This window comes from Lathyrus oleraceus, chromosome 5 (genome assembly GCF_024323335.1).
Source record: "Lathyrus oleraceus cultivar Zhongwan6 chromosome 5, CAAS_Psat_ZW6_1.0, whole genome shotgun sequence".
Lineage (NCBI taxonomy): Eukaryota > Viridiplantae > Streptophyta > Magnoliopsida > Fabales > Fabaceae > Lathyrus > Lathyrus oleraceus.
Window position 1 is genome coordinate 574,941,852 of NC_066583.1, and position 27,095 is coordinate 574,968,946.

General features: G+C 43.1%; 1 protein-coding gene across 1 annotated transcript; it reads left to right on the forward strand.

Annotated features, from left to right (window-relative positions):
- The first annotated feature begins 969 nt into the window (after positions 1-969).
- Positions 970-7,934, forward strand: LOC127086586 (uncharacterized). Its single transcript, XM_051027368.1, has 3 exons — positions 970-1,726; positions 3,550-3,614; positions 6,027-7,934. Exon 3 carries the CDS (start codon positions 6,073-6,075, stop codon positions 7,771-7,773), a length of 1,701 nt encoding a protein of 566 aa, XP_050883325.1. The 5' UTR covers positions 970-1,726; positions 3,550-3,614; positions 6,027-6,072; the 3' UTR covers positions 7,774-7,934.
- Positions 7,935-27,095: the final 19,161 nt, after the last annotated feature.

Genomic DNA, 27,095 nt, shown 5'->3' on the forward strand with positions numbered 1-27,095 from the left:
GGTTGGATGTCATCAGAAGATTGAAGAAGATTCCTTGAGATTAGGGTTTTGACCACTGGTCAACCCTAATCAGTTGCATTGGGCCAATCAGGGCTGGATCAGGAGATGAGGTTTCTGAAGGAGATGAGGATCATTTTGTGATTATATGGTGATTATTGAGGCTAGGGTTTCACCCTTGAGCCATTTCAGTTGGAGATTGGGGTTCAAATTGATCTGTGCATTGCCTGATTCATCTGTCAGTTGAAAAGTCAACTGTGGTCAACTGTACATGATCTGGTGAATTTGGAGGTGGAAATGAGTTAGACACACTTCATTCATGTTGGAACAAGTGTTAAATGACATCTCAAAGCTTAAAATTGAAGAAAATCAGGTCAGGACAAACACTGCCAAAAATAGCAAGTGACTTGTAACTGAAGTTTCCAAAAATGGAAAGTTTTGACCTCAAAAACAGAAGTCCAAGGAAGCTTCAAATGAAAAATTGTTCAACATGACAGATGTAGATCTTGTTCTCACCTTTCCAAAAAGTCCAAGAACTTGAAAATCCAATGTACGGTTTGCAAGATATGGTTCAGTGAATTTCGGAAAAGACCCGTAATCAGGAGGCCATAACTACCACATGGATTGTCCAAATTGCAAGTTCTTTATATGCACAAACTCCATTTGATATGTACTTTCATGGTGCATAATTGGATTTTTCCAAAATTGCTCAATGCAAAAGGTCAAATTTCAACTGGACTGTTAAATGAACCAGGGGCAAAATCGTCCAACTTGTGAAATAATTGGAATTTTTGAGTGGGGATTTTTTCTACACCTCACAAATGGCATTTGAAATTTGTTGGAATATTCACAACTTGCCTAGGCCTTGTGGTTTGAGAATTGGGTTTGAAAATGAATTGGAAAAATGGACACTTAAGCCATCACATGGTGAAATTGGAAAGTATGAGGAATTTGAAAGTGAGACCAATGCAATCAGCTTCAAAATGATATTTGCAATTGGTTCAAGGTGTAAATTTGCTGCTAAGGTGTTTCTAACCATTTCAAGAGCAAAAGGCCAATGCATCACATAAGCATATTTGTTACTAATCCATTTTTGCTTAATTAAAATTAAACTTGGATTAAGTACTACATATATATACTTAAATCCATAACAGAATCAAGGGTAATCATTTTTTGTTCTTCACAATCTCAATTTCCATCTAACAGAAAAAGGCAAAAAAATCCAAAAATGCACATAAGCATATTTGTTAATCATCCATTTTTTTGTTAATTTCAATTAAACTTGGATTAGTGTTTCCATATATAAACTAAAACTCTAACAGAATTGAGGCTAATCACATTTTCTCTGCAATCACAAATCACAATTCAACAGAAAATCTCAGAAAATTCTCTCATTTTTCTCTCACTTTTTCACATTTGGCATATTCACTTTTTTGATTTCTCACCAAGAATCCATCAAGATTCTTTGATTCCTGGTGCGATTTTTCTGTTAGATCACAATTTGCAGGTACCATTTTCGCTTCTGTTGAAGGAGATCGAAACAAAGCCTTGGCTGATTCTTGCTGTGAAAAAACCTGCGTCGTCAAATTGCAGTTCAAGAAATCGCTTGATGCAACTATGCTGGAGCTGGATTAGCATCTTCATTAACCTTCTGAACCGACATCTTGCTTCTGTTTCGCGATTTGAAGCTCGATCGCACGGTTCCGCCATCACTGCTCATCAAGAAAAGGTCGGAAATCGAAACTAATAATCGGTCAAATTGTGATAGGGATTGTGTAGAGTAGAGCTTGTAGATAATGTATCCATTTGTGGTTTGTGTTTTCGTTGCGAATTGAGTGCGTAATCTACAATTGAAGTTTCGAAGCATTTTTTCATTTCCGTCGATTTGCACTGTGTACGAATTGATAGCAGAAATTGTTTGCATATTTGTGTTCCTGATAAAAAACCGCTTCGATCGGTATGGATATTGTGAATTTCTGTTAAGATTTGGCCAAAACCGAATTCGCCGGCGATGAACACACCGGCTGCGCGAAGAAGAAGAGAATTTTCTGGATTGGCTTTCTGTTTGATCCTTCAGCATGCATTTCCGTTTTCAAATTTGTGTTTTCGCCGGTCTCGTCCACTAGAATGCTGCCACATCATTAAAACGGCACACTTCGTTTTGGCTTGGCATTATGTAATAACGTTGCTGCTAATTGATCTACTGTACCACTAATTAATTAATCCACATACAAATTAAATAAATTTCAATAAATCTAACAAACTTACAAAATCCATATAATGCTCAAAATTAATCCGAAAAATACCATATTTTTTTTTGTTAATCATAATTTTTTCCCTATTATTTTATAAAAATCAAAAAGGAAATGTTGCTTGGAAAAAATGTAAATTGACCTAGAGATATTCTAATGTATACATATTTCCATATGTTTTATCATTTTAATTATAGAAACTACATGCTATATCCAAAATAATTGAAAATTGAGACACTTGTTCTAGACATCCTTCTGGATTTTTTGACATAGGTTTGGGAATTTTTTAGCCTATGGTTTATTATATATGAATTATTGAAGTTGGACATGTATATATGTGACATAGTTTGGCATGCTGAATTCCCCAAATATTTTTCTATGCTTCCCATTGGCCAATGGCCCTAATTTTTTGCGTGAAGTTTGTTTAACATGTTAGCTATCACTGATAATTTTTGTGGATTTTTGCAATCCATTTTCGATTTGATTCATATTTTTTCTTGCTGCCTAGCATGTTAGAGTTCCATAGGTATAACCTTTAGCATTTATGTTGCCATATCCTCATAATTAATCCAATGGACATGAAAATTGATAGGATAGTTCTTAACCCCTGTAGCTATCTTTTGGCTTTGGTCCTACTAATTTCCCATGAACCATTGCTGTTTACCATCTAATTGAAGTTGGTGCATAATTTGGACTTCATTTGATGTAGTTTTTGCATGCTGTACCATGTTTAATTAATTCCCATTGATCTACTAGTCCAAATGATTTGAAATTTAATATGTGGCTTGTTGAATGCCTTCTGGTTAGGATAGAATTTTCGTGGATTTTTGGATCCTTTTTGACATGTGGTTGGATATGATCTTGCTGGTTGTTTGTATGAGACTCAACTTTGCTTCATTTGCCTTCTAGGTTGCATAATTTAAAATGTGTATATAGTTTGAATATGGGACCAATTGGGATCCCTTTGTATTTGATATTACTTGGTTTTCATCATGAATTGGCTGCTGTTTTAGGATTTTTCCATCTTTTTGACCCTAGGCTAGTCCTAGTGGTCATAGTACTTACCTTTGAGTGTGATTGTACCTTTTCAGGTTAAAGATAATGATTAAGGAGATTTGCTCCACATTATGGATTGTGTTACTTGACACATATGACTAATGTATTTGTTTGGTAGGATGTTGGTTCATGTGAGCCTTGTGCTATGCACCTCATTACGTGTATAATTGTACTTGGTTAATTGATCATTATATTGTTGTCTGTTTGTGAAAGTAGATGCTGATTCGGTTTGACTTTTGTACAGGTACCTTTAGTTGCTCAATTCCTTGCGAACTTTTGCTTTGCGTTGCTTAAGCAACTTGCATTGAGGTAGGTCTTCTTGACTTCATGTAGTCTGGAGACCCGGCTGCTACCGGGCCGGGCAAATAAATGTCTGAAGTCCTCCTTAAGAGGCAATGATTGTGTTTGTTTATTTTTAAGCCCAAGCAGGAAAAGTCCTTCAAGTAAGGCAATTGGTGGAAGGTAGGGACAAGCAACCTGTCCCCCACTATTCAGTGAGTCTTCTCCTTGCTCCCATTACATGGTTGTAGCATTGAGATCAAAAGCCCAAGATCCTGTGCAGTGCACATTGAGTCAGAGTCATCGAGTATAGAAGGGTTCCCCCATTCTGGACCCATGCTCATTTGTCAGCTCCCCCTGGTTAGGGATATGAGCTGTGAGGTCTGATCCTCACTTCACCTCTTCATCTGCTTCACCTTAGCCTCGTAATGGCAAGGTTAAGAGCAAAACCAGCCTGTACAGACGACTTGCTTAGGCAGTCAAACCCGGTTGATTGAGCCTCTTGTTTGGTTATAGTGGGTGTTATGTGGATATTTGATTGACATGCTTGTGTTGTTTGAGATGCCTGTTCTCATCTGATATATGCTTGTATATTGTATGCTTGTGTGATTGCTTCTTTCCTGGTTAGGATAGTTCGCTTATGCAAGTAGGATAGAAAACCGAACTTAGGGTTAACGATGCATGACAACATTAGGCTCGAGTCTCAGCTCCCTAGTCGTGTGTCTCTCCCCGGTTTTTGGTTAGCAATTCAGTCCCTTTCAGGGGAACTACATCGCCCTGATCCTCGTTCCAGACGAGGTATGTAGGCAGGTGGTCGTGCGAGACCACTCCGGGCAACCTTTTTTCTTTTTGCGTGTGTTTGTTTGTTATCTGATTGTTTGTTTGGGTTCGGATGCTGACATAAGCCCAGGATTGGCTGTCGGGCTCCATGTTTGCCCTTTTGAGTATGTTTTGGTTTGGATGCCGACGTAATTCCATCTAGTGGTTGTCGGGTTCCATGTTTGCCATCTGCTAATTGTTTTGTGTTGTTTGGCGTGCGTAAGCCGAACTACAGTGGCTCTGATTCTTGTTCCAGACAAGATATGTAGGCATAAGGTGCGATACCTTATCGAGCCCGTTTCTCTTAACCCCACCTGCGTTCCCTGTGTGTGTGTTTGATGTATGTTTATAGCAACCTTATCTTTCTAGAGCGTGGATCCCTAGGAGTACCTAGGACGTGAGGGGTGCTAATACCTTCCCCTCGCGTAACCGACTCCCGAACCTTTTCTCTCTGGTCGCGAGACCATGTCTTTCCAGGTTTCTCTGAGCGTTTCCTTTCCCTATCTTGGGATAAATAACGTTCAGTGGCGGCTCTGTGTGTTTTTATTTTTAGCTCGCCGGTTGATTTTTCGCAGGATGCGACAGCTGGCGACTCTGCTGGGGACTTGGTGTTGACCTATGCTGGTCCATCGTCCCTAAGCGAGTCTCTCCTAGCGCTTTAGGATAGGTTTGGTTGCTTGTTTTGTTTATTTATTGCATTTATTATACTAACCATTGTTTATATACTTGCATTAAATATGTGCATGCATCATTACTGTCACGTTGCCATCTTCCTCTGCAGGTGGTTCTGTTACTTTGGGGTGGGTGTTCTGAGTGGGGCTAAAACCCAGGCCCGAGTATACACCTAGGACTAGTGTGGTCTCACGTTGCCTCTTTCATGTTAAGTCAACATGTGCCTGGCGGCGTGATGTGCCACAAGCCGGACGAGGCTCACTTGATAGTGCTCATCTCTGTGGATATTCCGCTTTGTTTGAGTCACTCCATTTGAGTTGTTGACTCTGGTGACCGATCATTCCCGGATCTTTGGTTTAGACGATTTTAAGGGAGCTACAATGGCACACCCGAAAGGGCAAACCCATTGAGTATCTCCGCCCGATTGTCGAGACTATTATCCGCCTTAGGATGGCTTGTTTAGAACCTACCTGTGAGGGGAGGGTTGTTCTGTCAGATGTTTGTTCAGATAGCCTTCAGATGGTGACCTTTTGATCTGTGATTCAGAGACATAATTATAAGTCGGATTTATGGTTATTTATTGCTGTGACGCCGGAGTGCTGTCCGTGACTTATCAGTGGGGATCCGTTTATTTCGGATTCCCCGGGCCGAGATATGTATCAGTGGGGATCCGTTTATTTCGGATTCCCCGGGCCGATTCAGATGATGGTGTGTCTGCTCAGAGATGGTCTGGTGTTGATGATGATGATGATGCATCTGTCTTCCGTTTATTTCGGAACCCGTGGATCAGATTGGTGATTATTTGTCCACTCAGATGGTTATGATCAGTTCAGAGCCCAGATTCAGTACAGATAATTAGATGGCTTGGAGGATGGCAACGCATTGCATTCATTCATCAGCATCATTGCATTTTGCATTATTTGCATCTAACCCATGTTTACCCATATGCAGGGACACTTTTGATCGAGATTCTGGTTGAGAGATTTTCTGCTCCAGTATGAGGACCGGTTTGAAGAACAACATTGCTTACAGTTTCTTTGATCCAGAGATTGGTGTGCTCAAGGATATGATAGCATTGATTACTCCTGACCATGTGGGAATGTTTAGAGAGTCATACGGCGGTATTCTGAAGATGGTTTTCAGACTCACTGACTGCGACAGGAGCGCCATCCACACTCTTCTTCAGTTCTATGACCCTGGGTTGAGGTGTTTCGTTTTTCCAGACTATCTGTTGGGACCTCTGATGGAGGATTATGTCAGCATCCGGGGTATTCAGATCCGTGATCAGATTCCTTTCCATGTCACTAGGGCGGAGCCGGACGTCCTTGGGATTTCACGTGCTCTTTATTTGAGTCCGGAAATGGTCAAGGAAGGTTGGAAGGAGAAGGGAAAGTTACCTGGATTTCATTTGAGTTTCTTGGAGGCTAATGCCAAGGAACATGCTGCTGCGGGTAACTGGAAGACGGTTTGTGCTCTGATTGCTGTGAGCATTTATGGGATTGTTCTGTTTCCTAACCAGAAGAATATTGTGGACCATAATGCTATCAGATTGTTTATGCAGAGAAACCCTATTCCTACCCTGATTGGAGATGTCTACTACTCAGTGCATAACAGGAATGAGAAGAGGCGGGGTGGTCTGGTTAGATGCTGCTCTCAGTTGCTCTTTAGATGGTTCATGGGGTATTTGCCTTCCCGAGGTGCTTTTGTTCAGATTGACCCTAGTGTCAAGTGGTCCTTCCGATTGATGGGTCTGCGGGCTGATGACATTGCTTGGACTCATAATGGTTTAGCTGGTCAGGACTTCATATGTAGTTGTGGGAGTTTACCTAATGTGCCTTTGGTGGGAGTTCAGGGTTGCATTAATTACAACCCGATGCTTCTCCGGAGACAGATGGGGTTTGCTATAGAGGGTCCTCCTCTCGGGCGAGAGATTCAGAAGTCCTTCTATTTCCCGATTGATGGTAACCAGACCAAGTTGAGGCAGGTATTGGACGAATGGCGAGATATCCAGAGGAGGGGTAAGGTTCCTTATGGCAAAGTCAACTGCCGGTATTTTCCACTATTTGAGGATTGGTTGCGGAAGAGGATTGAGTCTACATTTCTACCGTTCCCTGGAGGTGACTCAGTGTGTCCTAGGATTGAGGGTCCAAGTTCTTCTGTCAGCATGGATGAGTTCTTAGAGGTGAAGCGGGAACGAGATCAGCTACTTGCAGAGAAGACGGAATTGGAGATGAGTGTCGCTCGGGTTCAGAGAGCTAATCAGGAGCTCAAAGCAAAGATGGAAGATCAGGATAAGCGGCATGCTTTGGAGACCAAGCGATTTGAGATGGATACAGCCTACTATGGGAAGGTTAGTCAGGCTTTGGCATCTTCAGCAAAGGAGCATGATATCACTAAGGAGAAGCTGTTCAGAGCATCAAAGGTGATTGAAGATGAGAAGAGGAGGCAAATCCTAGTCAGGGATCAGAGAGATGAGAGAGCCAGAGTCCTCGCTGCAGAGTGGGAAGCGGAAAAGGCAAAGATCAGGGCCGAGAGAGATCATTACATGGCAGAGAGAGACCACTACTTCAGGCAGATGAAGATTCATCAGAAGGAAGTTGGAAGACTACAGCAGGAGAATACCGAGCTCAGGTTCGCCGCAGAGTTCGCGAGGATGGAAGATGAGATAGGGCCATCTGTGGGACCCTCATCTAGCTAGATCTTTCATTTGTGTTGGATTACCGTCAGGCTTGTTGACGGAATTCACTTGTCTGTATTTCTTTCCTATTCTGGAGGATTGTATCTGACCTTATCGGGTTGATGTATGACTATTGCACTGATTGTGCACTCTTTTGGTTATGTGATGGCGATTTTCATTCAGTGACTGGTCTTCAAGCTTTATTTGCTTTACCGTATGCACTTACACAAGCACACACATGGTTGGGGGTATTCTTGCTAAATCACATATCTCCGATCTGCACAACAAAATCAAACACTGCTAATCAGAATGTTAATGCCGGCTTATTATTTGTCTCGATGATGCCAGGGTCGAGAGACAAAGTGTCCTTCATATGGATAGACACTGCATACATGCATTAATCATGATAACTTGTGTTTTATTTTGCAGGTGACTATTACTAACGTGCTTGTTTGTAAACAGGAACCATTGCTCGCGCTCGAAGAGTAGTACCCCTGCACTCAACTCGCCCTCACCGATATTACACAAGAAGAAACACTCCCAGACTCATGGAGCTTCCCAGTGCTGATATGCTGGAATTGAAGGAGAAAATGACCGAACTGATCAATATAATGCAAGGTTTTGCCATTGGTCAGAAGGCTCTCGCAGATAAAGTTGAGAAACTCGAGCGGGTTTCTGCTCAGAACAGTGGGGTCAACCTGGATGGAGTCTCCAACCAGGGGCAGGGATCTCGTGATGGTGGAAAGAGAACAACAGTTGGTCTGGTGAATAATGCTGGTGGTGTTGGTGGCCAACCGGGGCAGAATACGAAAGACAACTTTGTGCCTCCGTTTTATGGGTTTGACGAAGATCAGGAAGAGGATAGAGAGGCTGACCAGTTCTCTATGCGAAATGAGCCTTTTGTGCCTTATGACATTCCTCCTCAGAACAAGGAAATCCAGCTGCTGGCTGAGAAGATAAAAGTGCTTGAAAGTTATGCCACGCCAGGGGTGGTTAACATGTCCAACATGGGATTGGTGGAGGGGATTGTCATTCCTCAGAAGTTCAAGGCGCCTGCGTTCGACAAATACAATGGCAGTTCTTGCCCGGAAACTCATCTCCAGGCATTTGTCCGCAAAATCTCGGCATACACCGCGGATCAAAAACTGTGGATGTACTTTTTCCAGGACAGCCTGTCTGGAGGCTCCTTGGAATGGTACACCAAGTTGAGATCGTCCGATATCAAAAGCTGGCAAGATTTGGGAGATGCTTTCTTTAAGCAATACCAATTTAATGCTGATATGGCTCCGAGTCGTACCCAGCTGCAGGGTATGTCTCAAAAGCATAACGAAGGATTCAAGGAGTATGCGCAGAGGTGGAGAGAACTGGCTGCAAGGGTGCAACCTCCTCTGGTGGACAGAGAGATGTCCGATTTGTTCATGGGGACCCTGCAGGGGCCGTTTGCAGAAAGAATGGTGGGTTGCCCTGTCACCAATTTCTCTGACATTGTGGTGGCAGGAGAAAGAATCGAAAGTTGGTTGAAGCTGGGTAAAATCCAGGGTGGTGCATCTGCGTCTTCTTCAGGAACGAAGAAACCGTTCGGTAATAACGGTCAGAGAAAGAAGGAAGGAGACACCAGTGCAGTTTATACACAGCGCGGACCCAGTAGGGACCGTTACTTCCAGCACAATGCTGCAGTAACAATTCCTGCTGAGTCTCAGTCAGCACAACCGCAACAACAACAGCAGCAACAAAGACAACCGTTCCAACAGAGGCCCCAGAGGGCTGGATACCAGGTCAGGGGCAGAGCAAATGATAGACAATTCGACAGGCCTCCGGTGACTTATTCGTTTCTGTTGAAGAAGCTTCTGGATCTCGGGCTGGTGCAACTGAGGACGCTGGCGCCTTTGAGACCTGATCAGAGGCCGCCCAGTTACAATGAAAATGCTAAGTGCGAATTCCACTCGGGTGCGCCCGGGCATAATGTTGAGGACTGCAAAGCTTTTAAGCACGTAGTCCAGGACCTAGTGGATTCCAAAGCAATCAACTTTGCGCCTTCTCCCAACGTAAATGCAAATCCCATGCCTGCGCATGGTCAGAGGGGAGTAAACGCTATTTCTGTGGAAGATAGAGTGGGGCTGTCTGAGGTCGATCAGTTGAAGACGCCTTTGGTTGAGTTGAAAAGACAACTGCTGATGAATGGGGTTTACCCGGGCTGTGGGTTTGAGTGTGCTGAGTGCACTATTTCTACGAATGGTTGTGAGCTTCTGAGGAAGCATGTCCAGGGTCTGATGGACGGTGGTGAGATTGTGGTCGAGAGGACTGAAGGAAAGAAGGAAGAGGTCTCCACCATAACCATTTTCTATGACCCGGTTGATTTGTCTAACCTGGTGGAGGAGGCTCCAGTTACCATCACGGTACCTGGGCCGATTCCATACGACAAAGAGGATGCCGTGCCATGGCATTATGGGGAGAGGTATATTGTAATGGTGAGAGGTTGGAGAACAATCTGCTAGTGAAACCACCGTGCTAAAGGTGGATAAGGCCGGTCCCAGCGGTTTCACTCGCAGCGGTAGGTTGTTTGCTCCCGACGCATTGAGGAGGGGGGAGGAAGAAAAAGAGAAAAAAGAAAAGGCCGAGGCTTTAGCCAGGGCAAAGGGAAAGGCTGTGGTGGATATTGGTAGTACTCCTGTGATGACACCGGCGCCTGCGGGGTCGGATAATAAATTTGATGATGAAGCTGAAGAGTTTCTGAGGATCATCAAGAAGTCAGAGTACAAGCTGGTGGATCATTTGCAGCAAACTCCGTCCAAAATCTCCATTCTTTCACTGTTACTGAGCTCAGAGGGGCATAGGGAAGCCTTGTTGAAAATATTGAAGAAAGCTTATGTGCCTCAAGAGATTACAATTAACCAATTGGAAACGGTCGTATCCAATGTGCATGCTAGCCATGGGTTGGGCTTTACTGATATGGATTTGACCGTGGATGGAAGGAACCACAATCGGGCTTTACACATTGCAATGGAATGTAAAGGAGCCGTGCTTTCGCATGTGCTGGTTGATACCGGCTCCTCTTTGAATGTGTTGCCTAAGAAGGCCCTGGCAAAGCTTAATTGTGATGGGCTGATTTTGACCCCGACTGATTTAATTGTGCGGGCATTTGATGGGTCAAAACGGGCCGTGTTTGGAGAGGTGGAGTTACCAGTAAAGATTGGACCCGAGGTGTTCAAGTCGACTTTCTATGTTATGGACATCCAGCCAGCTTACAGTTGCTTGTTGGGTCGCCCATGGATCCATGCTGCGGGAGCAGTTACATCGACTTTGCACCAGAAGCTGAAATATGTTTGGGGAGGCCAAGTCGTTACTGTTTGCGGAGAGGAGGACATCTTTGTCAGCCACCTGTCTTCGTTTAAGTATGTGGAGATGGATGGAGAGATATGGGAAACGCCTAGTCAGGCATTTGAAACCGTCAAGGTGGAGAATGCTCTGTTTGCTAAGCAGGAAGAAGAGAAACCATCCATCGCTTCATATAGGCAGGCTGCTGAGGTAGTCAAAAGCGGAGAAGCTCCAGGCTGGGGCAGGATAATGGAGGTCCCTGAGAAGAAAGACCGTTTTGGGGGTTGGATATCAACCGGGCCGAGGCTTGGGACGAGGAAGAGGGGGGTCGTACGTCTGTAACTTTCACCAGTGCTGGAATGCTAGATCCAGACCACATCTGCATGATGGGTGAAGATGCTGACAGCGACTGTGATATGGACCGATGGATAACACCGTGCGAACCAGGGATGGAAATCCACAACTGGAAAGCCGAAGAAATCATCCGGGTCACTCTCCTCGAAGAGTAATATTTTTCTTGTTTTCTTTCTTATTTGCATGCAAACCATACGTGATTGCCCGACACGTAATGGTCCATTGTAAGGGCCACCTCATGTTTAAATTTGCAGAATTTTGCATCATTAATAAAAGGATGTTTTTTAGTCAAAAGCGGTGTTCCCTGTTTTTCATTTATTTTTGCAGTTTAAAAATTAAAAACAAATAAAAATGGCAATGTTTTCATTTTCCTTTTTCAATTTTTCACACCGGTTCTAAAGCAGTGCATGAATCAACATTCATGCAGATGCGATTCCTCTCCGGATCTCATTGATAACAATCCTGTTACACCCTCGTATGACTTCGACAATCCGATCTATCTTGCCGAAGAAGAAGACGAAGAAGATTGTGAACTGCCAGGGGAATTAGCCAGGTTGTTAAAACAAGAGGAGAAGGTGATTCAGCCGCATGAGGAACAGATTGAGGTTGTGAATCTGGGTACCGACGAGGTTAGAAAAGAGGTGAAAATCAGGGCTGTTTTGGAGGAAAGTGTTAAGGGCAGGTTGGTGGTGCTATTGAAAGAGTATGTCGATATCTTTGCCTGGTCTTATCAAGATATGCCAGGGTTGGATACCGATATCGTTGTGCACAAGCTACCGTTGAGAACAGATTGTCCTCCAGTAAAGCAGAAGTTGCGCAGAACTCGACCTGATATGGCAATGAAGATTAAGGAAGAAGTGCAGAAGCAGTGGGATGCTGGTTTCCTTGCTGTCACTAATTATCCGCCATGGGTTGCGAACATCGTGCCAGTCCCGAAGAAAGATGGGAAAGTAAGAATGTGTGTGGACTACCGAGATCTGAACAGAGCTAGTCCGAAGGATGATTTTCCGCTACCTCACATTGACGTGTTGGTAGATAATACAGCTCAATTCTCGGTGTTTTCCTTCATGGATGGCTTTTCTGGCTATAATCAAATCAAAATGTCGCAAGATGATATGGAGAAAACAACGTTCATTACACCGTGGGGTACCTTTTGTTACAAGGTGATGCCATTCGGTCTCAAGAACGCCGGTGCTACTTATCAGAGAGCTATGGTGACTTTGTTTCATGATATGATTCATCATGAAATTGAATGCTATGTTGATGACATGATAGCAAAGTCCCAGACAGAAGAGGGGCATTTGGTAGATTTGGCCAAGTTGTTTGACCGGCTGAGACAATTCAGACTGAGGTTGAATCCGAATAAGTGCACGTTCGGAGTGCGGTCCGGTAAATTGCTGGGGTTCATTGTAAGTGAGAAAGGAATCGAGGTTGATCCTGCAAAAGTAAAAGCAATAAAAGAAATGCCTGAACCGAGAACAGAGAAGGAGGTTCGTGGTTTCTTAGGTAGATTGAACTACATTTCACGGTTCATATCTCACTTAACAGCCACGTGCGAACCAATATTCAAATTGTTGAGAAAAGATCAAACGGTTAGGTGGAATGATGATTGCCAAGCGGCGTTTGAAAAAATAAAAGAGTATTTGCAGGAGCCTCCGATTCTGATGCCTCCTGTGGAGGGAAGACCGTTAATTCTATACATGACAGTCCTCGAGGGGTCTATGGGGTGTGTATTGGGGCAGCATGACGAGTCTGGTCGAAAAGAGCATGCCATATACTACCTTAGCAAAAAGTTTACCGACTGTGAAACAAGATATTCACTGCTCGAGAAAACTTGCTGTGCTTTGGTCTGGGCTGCTCGCCGACTAAGGCAGTACATGCTGGTTCATACCACTTTGTTGATTTCCAAGATGGATCCGATCAAGTACATTTTTGAAAAGCCAGCATTGACCGGACGGGTTGCAAGGTGGCAAATGATTTTGACAGAATATGATATACAGTATACCTCTCAGAAAGCGATTAAGGGTAGTGTATTGTCTGATTACCTCGCCCAGCAACCCATTGATGATTATCAACCGATGAAGTTTGAATTCCCTGATGAGGACATCATGTTTCTCAAATCGAAAGATTGCGAGGAACCGATCCCGGAGGAGGGGCCTGACCCTGAATCCGAATGGATTCTGATGTTTGATGGGGCCGTTAACGTGAACGGAAGCGGTGTTGGTGCTGTTTTGGTTACGCCGAAAGGATCCCACATTCCTTTTGCTGCCCGGCTAACATTTGAGTGCACCAACAATGTAGCTGAATATGAAGCTTGTATACTGGGAATTGAAGAGGCGATTGATTTGAGGATCAAGAACCTTGTCATATATGGAGATTCAGCTCTGGTGATAAATCAGGTTAACGGAAAATGGTATACGCATCAATCTCATTTGGTTCCGTATCGAGATTATACGAGGAGATTGTTGACGTTTTTCACCAAGGTGAAGATGCATCATGTGCCCAGAGAGGAGAATCCTTTGGCAGATGCTTTGGCTACTCTAGCTGCCTTGATTAAGGTGCAGAGGTGGAATCAGTTCCCCAGTGTTGAAGTGGGACGTCTGGATAGGCCGGCTTATGTGTTTGCTGTTGATACATCGCCTGATGATGAGAAGCCGTGGTATTTTGATATCAAACGCTATCTTGAGACGCAAGAGTATCCTGAGGGAGCATCTAAGAAAGATAGAAAGACTCTGCGGAGGTTAGCCATGGTATTCTACCTGAATAAGGATGGGGTCTTGTATAAGAGGAATTTCGATTGGGTCTTGCTCAGATGTGTGGATGATGCAGAAGCAAGCCAATTGATGAAAGAGGTTCATGAGGGATCGTTCGGTACCCATGCCAGTGGGAATGCGATGGTGAAGAAGCTGCTGAGAGCAGGTTATTACTGGATGACTATGGAGGCCCAATGTTTTAATTTCGTGCGGAAGTGTCATAAATGCCAGATTTATGCTGACAAGGTGCACGTACCTCCAAATCCGTTGAGCTTAATGTCGTCTCCATGGCCGTTTGCTATGTGGGGCATTGATATGATTGGAAAGATAGAGCCTACAGCTTCGAATGGGCACAGATTCATATTAGTGGCTATTGATTACTTCACCAAGTGGGTAGAAGCAGCCTCTTATACGAATGTGACGAAGCAGGTCGTGGCCAGATTTCTCAAGAGAGACATCATTTGCCGATATGGGGTTCCCGAGAGAATCATTACTGATAATGGTTCTAATTTGAATAATAAGATGATGGCAGAGTTGTGCCGGGAATTCAAGATCGAGCATCACAATTCTTCTCCTTATCGTCCGAAGATGAATGGAGCGGTTGAGGCAGCCAACAAGAATATAAAGAAGATTGTGCAGAAAATGGTGGTAACCTACAAAGATTGGCATGAGATGTTGCCGTTTGCATTGCATGGGTATCGAACGTCGGTACGCACATCTACTGGGGCAACTCCGTTCTCGTTGGTATATGGGATGGAGGCTGTACTACCTGTCGAGGTTCAGATTCCCTCTTTGAGAGTCCTGATGGACGTAAAATTGCAAGAGGCTGAATGGGTAAGGACCCGGTACGAAGAGTTGAGCCTGATAGAGGAAAAGAGGCTAGCAGCCATCTGTCATGGGCAGTTGTACCAGCAGAGGATGAAGCGTGCTTTTGACAAGAAGGTGCGACCTCGGGTGTATCACGTAGGTGATATGGTGCTGAAAAGGATCCTTCCTCCTCAAAACGATCGAAGGGGCAAATGGACACCGAATTATGAAGGTCCATTCGTGGTCAAGAAGGTTTTCTCTGGCGGAGCCTTGTTGCTAACGACCATGGATGGCAAGGATTTCCCATCCCCTGTGAATGCGGACGCAGTTAAAAAATACTTCGTATAAATTGACCCGCTGGACGAAAAGAACAAAATAGTCCAGGCAAAAATGGGCATCCCGGCGAACCGAAAAACAGAAAAAAGGTTCGGGCAAAAATTAGGGATAAGATGAAAAATGTACGCCCGGCAAGTCGAAAACCTGAAGAGGCGACTTGGGCAAAAAAGGGTATCCCGGTGGACTGAAAACCTGAAAGGGCGGTCCAGGCAAAAGAGGGATTGAAACGAACGACTGCGTCTAGCATGATCGTTTGCGCTTTGGTTAAAGCATCATGGATAATACCCGGTAGGGATCAATCAGAAGCGTCTTGTTCAGAAGGCAGAAAGCATGGAGAGTCTGAGGACATATGGGGTGTAACCGAGTTGGAACTCGATGAGATCACGGGTTTCACATTGCCATTAGGATAGATTTTTCCTTTTGCGCAATTACCTCTTTTCAGGAATTGCTTCTTTTGTATTGCTCATTTGAGCCACACTTTTCCAATCAATAAAATGCATATTCAGTCAAATAATTTTGTTTTTGTTTTTCATAACCGCTTTGATTGCAAAAACATCCAGATATTTTTGATAAAGAATCTTGCATTTTTAAAAACATACGGGTTTCCTTCCAATGCATGTTTATAAGAGTGAAAGCTTGAAATCTTATTTGGAAGGTTGAGTGACCCAAGTGTTGAAATCTTGACACGCCTGGGGCACGGTTTTATCTAACGATCTGTTTTGCAGGAACTGTAGATACTTTTCACTCACTTGCAGGGTGTGATGTGGAAGCTTTGACAAGAGAAATCCCCAGAGAGTCTGGTCAGGGACGAGTGTATGAAAGATGACGAAGGCGTTGAGGCGTACGACGATCCTTGATGATAATCAAGAAGACTCTTCAAAATCGGAAGATTTGAAAGTTTGTAATTCCCCACAGAGTTCGATCAGGGACGAGTGCACAAAGGAGGGCGACGAAGAGGCGACGAGAGACGTCCGACGACCTTTGGAATTAACCAAGAAGACTCTTCAAAGTCGGAAAATTGAGATTTCTGTATAAATCCCAGGAGTACGTTCTCGTCGAGCACGGAGCGGCTTGAAATACAAGATGATGGAGCAGAAAAGGTCCGGATGAGTCCGGGAATTCTTATTTCCCAGCTAAGTCCCTAAGCAGAATCCGGGGACTAGCTCCTCAGCCGAGTCAGTATGGTTATACCCAGGCAGGTTTATAATGGTGTTTCCTCAGCAGCCAGGCCAGAAGGTTGTTATTCCCCGAGTGGAGCGGGTCTTTTTCAAAGAAATATATCTCCAGCAGTGTTCATCTTACCGGAGGATTGAACAAATTCCCGTGGCGGACGGGTTTCTGCATCCCCAGCTGAGCCGATTCTACCTATGGATTGCATGGGTAATCCCCAGCGGAGTAGCAGTCGTTTCTCCTAGCATGGTCTGGATGGTCATCCCCGGTAGGTTGAAGATTGCCCATTTCCTCAGCGGGAGTATCGGTGAGGGTTCCCAAAGCAGAGTTGGGGCGTGTATCCCCAGCAAGACAAAGAGATTGTGGTATCCCCACAGAGCGCGATGATGGTTCTTCTGCCCCAGCAGGTCCTCGAGAGGGTTGGGTGCAAAGGAGGTATTCCCCAACAAGGGTGGCATTCTCCCAGCAGCAGTACTATTCCCCGGCAGGGTGGAAATCGGAGCAGTGACGAGAGCCTCAGCAGAGAGTCTCGTGTCCCCCAGAGGATTCCCCAGAGGGGGATATTTCTTTTTATGCATTCATCATGAAAAAAATAGCATGGCATATTGCATAAAAAATGAATAATCGCGTAGCATTTCCATGTTTGTGGAGCATTACGCAGAAAAATCAAGCATGTATCATTGCAAGCATAAGCTAGTCCTAAACCGTGGTTACCGTTTGAGGGGTGGTTTTGCTGAAAGATAAAGGTGTTATTCTGAGGAGTCTAGCATCAGAACGTCAGATCAGCAATGTTCCCCAGTAGTGCGATATTGGAGGAAATGTTTCCGTCGGGCGGAGAGGGAAATAAAATCAGAGGACGTTACGCGATTAGCAGTTTTCCGGAGTTCAGACCGAGGCGGTATCCAGACCGAAGTGGCGTTCAGGCCCAGTTTCCGATTCTCAGATCGAAGAAGTTTCCGACGATCAGGTTGATGTACTTGTGGTATTCAGGCCCAGTTTTCCGGAGTTCAGACCGAGGCGGTATCCAGACCGAAGTGGCGTTCAGGCCCAGTTTCCGATTCTCAGATCGAAGAAGCTTCCGACGATCAGGTTGATGTACTTGTGGTATTCAGGCCAGTTTTCCGGAGTTCAGACCGAGGCGGTATCCAGACCGAAGTGGCGATCAGGCCAATTTCCCGGAGTTCAGACCGAGGCGGTATCCAGACCGAAGTGGCGATCAGGCCGATGTCCTGGTGTTCAGACCGAAGGGGTTTTCAGACCAAGAATTATCAAAAGTTTCGGGGTTCAAGAAAATGAAAAAAGATAAAGAATATTTCGGGGTTCAAGAAAAGAATAAGAAGAAAGAATAATACTCCCGAGGGGATGTGCGGTGTTCAGACCGATTTTCTCCGTACCAGACGGATTTTTGTTCAAAGTTTGTTTCTTCGCCGATGCTGACAGGCGTTGTTAATTATTATCCCATCAGAGTGCAAATTGTTCGCCTGTTCTTGGTATTCAATCACTCTTCATCCTGATCATCCGAAAGCCGAGGCTATTTCGTATCGACAGGTTCACAGTGGATTGAATAGGGGCAGCTGTAACACCTCAAAATTTGCCCTCCTCTCTTGGGACTAGCATTAACATATTTGCATTGCATTTTAAGACATTAGGCAGTTCATGTTGCATATCATGTGGTTACATTATGCAAGCCATTCTCCCAAGTCTTGATCAGAAGATGAGGAAGTCAAAAGTGCAAGCCTAGGTTACTGACTGATCATGGCCATCTGAGGATTGGGCCGTGAATTAGGGTTTCATGATTCTCAAGGTATTGGTCTTCATATTGATTGAATTGATACATCATCATCATGGTTGGATGTCATCAGAAGATTGAAGAAGATTCCTTGAGATTAGGGTTTTGACCACTGGTCAACCCTAATCAGTTGCATTGGGCCAATCAGGGCTGGATCAGGAGATGAGGTTTCTGAAGGAGATGAGGATCATTTTGTGATTATATGGTGATTATTGAGGCTAGGGTTTCACCCTTGAGCCATTTCAGTTGGAGATTGGGGTTCAAATTGATCTGTGCATTGCCTGATTCATCTGTCAGTTGAAAAGTCAACTGTGGTCAACTGTACATGATCTGGTGAATTTGGAGGTGGAAATGAGTTAGACACACTTCATTCATGTTGGAACAAGTGTTAAATGACATCTCAAAGCTTAAAATTAAAGAAAATCAGGTCAGGACAAACACTGCCAAAAATAGCAAGTGACTTGTAACTGAAGTTTCCAAAAATGGAAAGTTTTGACCTCAAAAACAGAAGTCCAAGGAAGCTTCAAATGAAAAATTGTTCAACATGACAGATGTAGATCTTGTTCTCACCTTTCCAAAAAGTCCAAGAACTTGAAAATCCAATGTACGGTTTGCAAGATATGGTTCAGTGAATTTCGGAAAAGACCCGTAATCAGGAGGCCATAACTACCACATGGATTGTCCAAATTGCAAGTTCTTTATATGCACAAACTCCATTTGATATGTACTTTCATGGTGCATAATTGGATTTTTCCAAAATTGCTCAATGCAAAAGGTCAAATTTCAACTGGACTGTTAAATGAACCAGGGGCAAAATCGTCCAACTTGTGAAATAATTGGAATTTTTGAGTGGGGATTTTTTCTACACCTCACAAATGGCATTTGAAATTTGTTGGAATATTCACAACTTGCCTAGGCCTTGTGGTTTGAGAATTGGGTTTGAAAATGAATTGGAAAAATGGACACTTAAGCCATCACATGGTGAAATTGGAAAGTATGAGGAATTTGAAAGTGAGACCAATGCAATCAGCTTCAAAATGATATTTGCAATTGGTTCAAGGTGTAAATTTGCTGCTAAGGTGTTTCTAACCATTTCAAGAGCAAAAGGCCAATGCATCACATAAGCATATTTGTTACTAATCCATTTTTGCTTAATTAAAATTAAACTTGGATTAAGTACTACATATATATACTTAAATCCATAACAGAATCAAGGGTAATCATTTTTTGTTCTTCACAATCTCAATTTCCATCTAACAGAAAAAGGCAAAAAATCCAAAAATGCACATAAGCATATTTGTTAATCATCCATTTTTTTGTTAATTTCAATTAAACTTGGATTAGTGTTTCCATATATAAACTAAAACTCTAACAGAATTGAGGCTAATCACATTTTCTCTGCAATCACAAATCACAATTCAACAGAAAATCTCAGAAAATTCTCTCATTTTTCTCTCACTTTTTCACATTTGGCATATTCACTTTTTTGATTTCTCACCAAGAATCCATCAAGATTCTTTGATTCCTGGTGCGATTTTTCTGTTAGATCACAATTTGCAGGTACCATTTTCGCTTCTGTTGAAGGAGATCGAAACAAAGCCTTGGCTGATTCTTGCTGTGAAAAAACCTGCGTCGTCAAATTGCAGTTCAAGAAATCGCTTGATGCAACTATGCTGGAGCTGGATTAGCATCTTCATTAACCTTCTGAACCGACATCTTGCTTCTGTTTCGCGATTTGAAGCTCGATCGCACGGTTCCGCCATCACTGCTCATCAAGAAAAGGTCGGAAATCGAAACTAATAATCGGTCAAATTGTGATAGGGATTGTGTAGAGTAGAGCTTGTAGATAATGTATCCATTTGTGGTTTGTGTTTTCGTTGCGAATTGAGTGCGTAATCTACAATTGAAGTTTCGAAGCATTTTTTCATTTCCGTCGATTTGCACTGTGTACGAATTGATAGCAGAAATTGTTTGCATATTTGTGTTCCTGATAAAAAACCGCTTCGATCGGTATGGATATTGTGAATTTCTGTTAAGATTTGACCAAAACCGAATTCGCCGGCGATGAACACACCGGCTGCGCGAAGAAGAAGAGAATTTTCTGGATTGGCTTTCTGTTTGATCCTTCAGCATGCATTTCCGTTTTCAAATTTGTGTTTTCGCCGGTCTCGTCCACTAGAATGCTGCCACATCATTAAAACGGCACACTTCGTTTTGGCTTGGCATTATGTAATAACGTTGCTGCTAATTGATCTACTGTACCACTAATTAATTAATCCACATACAAATTAAATAAATTTCAATAAATCTAACAAACTTACAAAATCCATATAATGCTCAAAATTAATCCGAAAAATACCATATTTTTTTTTGTTAATCATAATTTTTTCCCTATTATTTTATAAAAATCAAAAAGGAAATGTTGCTTGGAAAAAATGTAAATTGACCTAGAGATATTCTAATGTATACATATTTCCATATGTTTTATCATTTTAATTATAGAAACTACATGCTATATCCAAAATAATTGAAAATTGAGACACTTGTTCTAGACATCCTTCTGGATTTTTTGACATAGGTTTGGGAATTTTTTAGCCTATGGTTTATTATATATGAATTATTGAAGTTGGACATGTATATATGTGACATAGTTTGGCATGCTGAATTCCCCAAATATTTTTCTATGCTTCCCATTGGCCAATGGCCCTAATTTTTTGCGTGAAGTTTGTTTAACATGTTAGCTATCACTGATAATTTTTGTGGATTTTTGCAATCCATTTTCGATTTGATTCATATTTTTTCTTGCTGCCTAGCATGTTAGAGTTCCATAGGTATAACCTTTAGCATTTATGTTGCCATATCCTCATAATTAATCCAATGGACATGAAAATTGATAGGATAGTTCTTAACCCCTGTAGCTATCTTTTGGCTTTGGTCCTACTAATTTCCCATGAACCATTGCTGTTTACCATCTAATTGAAGTTGGTGCATAATTTGGACTTCATTTGATGTAGTTTTTGCATGCTGTACCATGTTTAATTAATTCCCATTGATCTACTAGTCCAAATGATTTGAAATTTAATATGTGGCTTGTTGAATGCCTTCTGGTTAGGATAGAATTTTCGTGGATTTTTTGGATCCTTTTTGACATGTGGTTGGATATGATCTTGCTGGTTGTTTGTATGAGACTCAACTTTGCTTCATTTGCCTTCTAGGTTGCATAATTTAAAATGTGTATATAGTTTGAATATGGGACCAATTGGGATCCCTTTGTATTTGATATTACTTGGTTTTCATCATGAATTGGCTGCTGTTTTAGGATTTTTCCATCTTTTTGACCCTAGGCTAGTCCTAGTGGTCATAGTACTTACCTTTGAGTGTGATTGTACCTTTTCAGGTTAAAGATAATGATTAAGGAGATTTGCTCCACATTATGGATTGTGTTACTTGACACATATGACTAATGTATTTGTTTGGTAGGATGTTGGTTCATGTGAGCCTTGTGCTATGCACCTCATTACGTGTATAATTGTACTTGGTTAATTGATCATTATATTGTTGTCTGTTTGTGAAAGTAGATGCTGATTCGGTTTGACTTTTGTACAGGTACCTTTAGTTGCTCAATTCCTTGCGAACTTTTGCTTTGCGTTGCTTAAGCAACTTGCATTGAGGTAGGTCTTCTTGACTTCATGTAGTCTGGAGACCCGGCTGCTACCGGGCCGGGCAAATAAATGTCTGAAGTCCTCCTTAAGAGGCAATGATTGTGTTTGTTTATTTTTAAGCCCAAGCAGGAAAAGTCCTTCAAGTAAGGCAATTGGTGGAAGGTAGGGACAAGCAACCTGTCCCCCACTATTCAGTGAGTCTTCTCCTTGCTCCCATTACATGGTTGTAGCATTGAGATCAAAAGCCCAAGATCCTGTGCAGTGCACATTGAGTCAGAGTCATCGAGTATAGAAGGGTTCCCCCATTCTGGACCCATGCTCATTTGTCAGCTCCCCCTGGTTAGGGATATGAGCTGTGAGGTCTGATCCTCACTTCACCTCTTCATCTGCTTCACCTTAGCCTCGTAATGGCAAGGTTAAGAGCAAAACCAGCCTGTACAGACGACTTGCTTAGGCAGTCAAACCCGGTTGATTGAGCCTCTTGTTTGGTTATAGTGGGTGTTATGTGGATATTTGATTGACATGCTTGTGTTGTTTGAGATGCCTGTTCTCATCTGATATATGCTTGTATATTGTATGCTTGTGTGATTGCTTCTTTCCTGGTTAGGATAGTTCGCTTATGCAAGTAGGATAGAAAACCGAACTTAGGGTTAACGATGCATGACAACATTAGGCTCGAGTCTCAGCTCCCTAGTCGTGTGTCTCTCCCCGGTTTTTGGTTAGCAATTCAGTCCCTTTCAGGGGAACTACATCGCCCTGATCCTCGTTCCAGACGAGGTATGTAGGCAGGTGGTCGTGCGAGACCACTCCGGGCAACCTTTTTTCTTTTTGCGTGTGTTTGTTTGTTATCTGATTGTTTGTTTGGGTTCGGATGCTGACATAAGCCCAGGATTGGCTGTCGGGCTCCATGTTTGCCCTTTTGAGTATGTTTTGGTTTGGATGCCGACGTAATTCCATCTAGTGGTTGTCGGGTTCCATGTTTGCCATCTGCTAATTGTTTGTGTTGTTTGGCGTGCGTAAGCCGAACTACAGTGGCTCTGATTCTTGTTCCAGACAAGATATGTAGGCATAAGGTGCGATACCTTATCGAGCCCGTTTCTCTTAACCCCACCTGCGTTCCCTGTGTGTGTGTTTGATGTATGTTTATAGCAACCTTATCTTTCTAGAGCGTGGATCCCTAGGAGTACCTAGGACGTGAGGGGTGCTAATACCTTCCCCTCGCGTAACCGACTCCCGAACCTTTTCTCTCTGATCGCGAGACCATGTCTTTCCAGGTTTCTCTGAGCGTTTCCTTTCCCTATCTTGGGATAAATAACGTTCAGTGGCGGCTCTGTGTGTTTTTATTTTTAGCTCGCCGGTTGATTTTTCGCAGGATGCGACACCAGCAAACGGTCTCTTGGGACCTGATGGGTTGGAAACACTATTGTCTTGAATTCGGCCCATCTTCAACAGACTCTCGATTCTTTCTCCAGCAATTACTATCTCTGCAAAGCTGATTGACGGGCAAGCAGCCAATCTCTCAATATAATTGCCTTGAAGAGTGTTCATGAACATGTCCGCCATCTCCCTTTCAGACATAGGGGGTTGGACGGACGCAACAATCTGTCTCCAACGCTGAGAATATTCTCTAAAGGTCTCCTTGGCAGTCTGGGACATACCTTGCAACAAGGTCCGATTTGGAGCCATGTCCAAGTTGTATTGATATTGCTTGACAAAAGCCTCTGCCAAGTCTTTCCAGCTCTTGATGGTAGTACGAGACAAATGAGAATACCATTCACGAGAAGCTCCAGTTAGACTGTCTTCAAAATAGTACATCCACAACTTTTCATCTTCCGTGTGAGCTCCCAACCTTCCCAAATAAGATTGGAGATGAGTGTGTGGGCAAGAAGCCCCGTTGTATTTCTCAAAAGTAGGGGGTTTGAACTTGTGAGGAATCCTTACTCCCTGAACCAGACCAAGATTTGTGACATCAAAGCCTAAGGAATTTTGAGACTCCAAAGATTTGAGCTTCTCAGCAAGCTCATCCATACGGCGAGTGGTCTCGAGGGCCTCGTCGTGCAAAGAAAATTGATCATACTGATAATCTTCAGTAACGGGGTGCCCGTTAATCCGAATTCCTTGATTCACATTGTACCTTCCGCCAATACCATTTCCAACATTCCCTATGTTGCCAACATTACCCGGGTTTCCATCAGCATTTGCGTTACCCGCGTTACCAGTGTTCACAGGGTTATCAGCGTTCCCAGGGTTACCAGGGTTTCCCTCAGCATTTAGTATCTCCACCTCAGGCCTCGGTTGCCCAACCAATTCCCTCAGCTTTTCTTGACCTGCTGCCATACCAGTCATCAATGTCATGAACTGATCCATCCTTTCACGCATATCAGCCAGCTCTTTCTGTACTTGGTCCATCACTAGTCGTGGACGGTTTTCCTTTGTCGGGTATCTGTGAACTCGCTTGGGACCAATAACTGCCTGATACAGGGAACAAACATTAGACACTGCGGTGACACCTGTAAAACAGACAAGGGTTAATATGCATGGTATGCGATGCACTGCTTGTTCAGTTTTAAGGCACCCCCGTTTTGAAAGGGAATACCCTGCAAATGAATAAGCATGAGATGTTGGATGCAAATATGCAGATGATGTTATGCAATGCAAAGGCATGCCAATCAGAATTGATGGATCCGCTTGAACATCTGTCAGGTTGCACTTCCTGGAGAGAAATTCACTGAGGAATATAATACAAGACCAAAACTCTGCTCCAGAAAACCGGGTTGGTTGGAGGTTAAGGTTTCCTGAATTTAGCCCACCCCTCACTGGTAGGTTCTAAGAACAGAAGTTCGTCAGCTTCAGCCCTTCAATCGCGAATAATACGTTTACCATTGAAGGTTTGGCATTATTACGGGATAAAAGACCTCCACTGACTCCCCTCAACAGGACATCCTAAAGCAAGTTCCCAGTCTCGGGGTCCTCGGATTGATCAGCGAGAATGCGCCCACCAGAGCTAACATAATCACGTCTCGGAGGAGAGGCCTCGACTTAGTTCTCGGGAAATGGTCACCAGAGTCGACGATTTCTAAAGGAACACCATGTCGTTACGGAACATTCGTAGGACATAATATATCCAAAAGAAACCTCGTCTGGTGTGGTTCTTCACGAACGACTTAACGTAGCAACATGCCACGCAAGCCTCATGATCATCCACTCTAAAACCTGTGTGTACACTCAAGCCTGGGTAATGGGCTTATCTCTCATAGAACATCCCATCCCAACAAACAAACAAACAGATCCAATAGATACAACAGATGCATGCAAGCAGGTAAGCAAATAAATGTACAAAAGCATGAACACCCAATAAACAAGAAATCACACAAGCTAGGAGGGACTCGCTTAGGGAAGATGGACCAACAAGAGGTCAACTTCTTAGTCCCCAGCAGAGTCGCCAGCTGTCGCAACCTGAAAAATACAGTGCGCAAAAAAAAACAACCGGCGAAAGAAAAAGACAGAAGAGTCGCCACCGTGCATTATTCATCCCAAAGGAGGGAAAGAAAACGCTCGAAGTAAACCTGAAAAAGGAAAGGACAAGACGGGGTCTCGCAACCAAATCTTGGGTTCGGGAGTCGGTTATGCGAAGGGAAGGTATTAGCACCCCTACGCATCCGTAGTACTCTATGGGATCCACTTTTGTAGTTTTCGTCTAAAGGGTGTGAGTTTATCTTGTGCTGTTTACCAAAAAAAAAGGGTTAAATGAAAATGACTCGCGCGGATGTCGCATCCACTGCATACGTATCTCATCTGAATATGAGAATCAGAGTCTTCGTAGCTCGGCTGACCTATGGGTTGGGGGATGTGTGCTCGCTAAGACATCGCGTCTTATGCCTACGTATCTCATCTGGAATGAGAATCAGAGCAAGCCGTAGTTCGGCTAACTACGGGGTTGTGGAATGGGTTTTGGACGAACGACGTCACTACGCAATCTACCGGATGCTCGACCTTTGGAGACTTACTCACCTGTAGTAGAAGGAGTAAACGTGTGTTATGGAGAAGAAAAATCAATGAAGGGTTTGTTTGCATTGTAGGAACGCGCATGCAAAAGGGTAATGAGGATAAGACCTCATAGCTCTTAACCCTGGACAAAGGAACCTGCATAAAGTAAACACAAAAACATTGCCTCCTATCGAGGTCTTCGAGCTAGGAAAGCAGTAAAATGCGGGAAAAATGTAAAAGCACCACGCGGATAAAGATCCGAAGTAACAGCAATTAGAGGAATGGGAAACCCTGAGATCCTTCCAAGCTAACATCATCAAAGAAAGTGGGTCAGTACAGGTAATCGGAATGAACCTCCAGGGGTTATCCCACAAATAAAGTGGGAAACCACGCAAGTTATCCCTGCAAAAGTCATGTGAGCCCTCACAAAAACTCAACAAAAGGGTTAGTGAAACACCATAAGCATTTTTTTCATGGATAACAGTATGGTTTCAGAAACCTCAAACCCTGTGGCATACACTTCAGAAATCATGTGATTAAACATTCAAGGTATAAGTTTCACCCATTCATAATACATCACACATTTAGAACATTCAAATTGAAGGCGTAAAATAATGGAAATAGGGCAAACCTGATTGGAGAGCTTGATTGAAATTGAGTTGCACCCGTGAGGCCCTTCAGGGTTTGGAGGCTGCTCTGAGTTCTCTGTCAGGTTTCTCTTCAGGTTTTGTCCAGGGTTTTGTTCCAAGGAAACCTCAGAGTATTTTGCTTCTCTTCCTTTTTCTCAAGTGAAGCCTTGGTATTTATAGACTGAATTTCATGGTTTTGTGGGCTCAAATGAGAAAGACCCAAGTCCAAATTTTTTTTATTATATTTTATTTATTTTTTATTATTATTTTTATTTATTTATTTATTTTTGTAAAAAAATATTTTTATTTTTATTTTATTTTTATTTTTTTTCGTTTTATTTTTCATTTTTTTTTCTTTTTTTTTTCTTTTTTTTTCCTTTTTTTTTCGGATCTAATTCTGATTGACATGATGAAATGCAATATGAAATGCTAAATGAATGCATGAATGAGGAGGACAAATTTGGGGGTGTTACACCATCCTTCGACCTGAAACCACTATGGACCCTAGATGTAGGGTCGAGTGCCTTATTGCTGATCAAAC

What these genes read in the sequence shown, in the direction of transcription:
- LOC127086586 (XM_051027368.1), top strand. Translation starts at nt 6,073, where the DNA reads ATGAGGACCGGTTTGAAGAACAACATTGCTTACAGTTTCTTTGATCCA.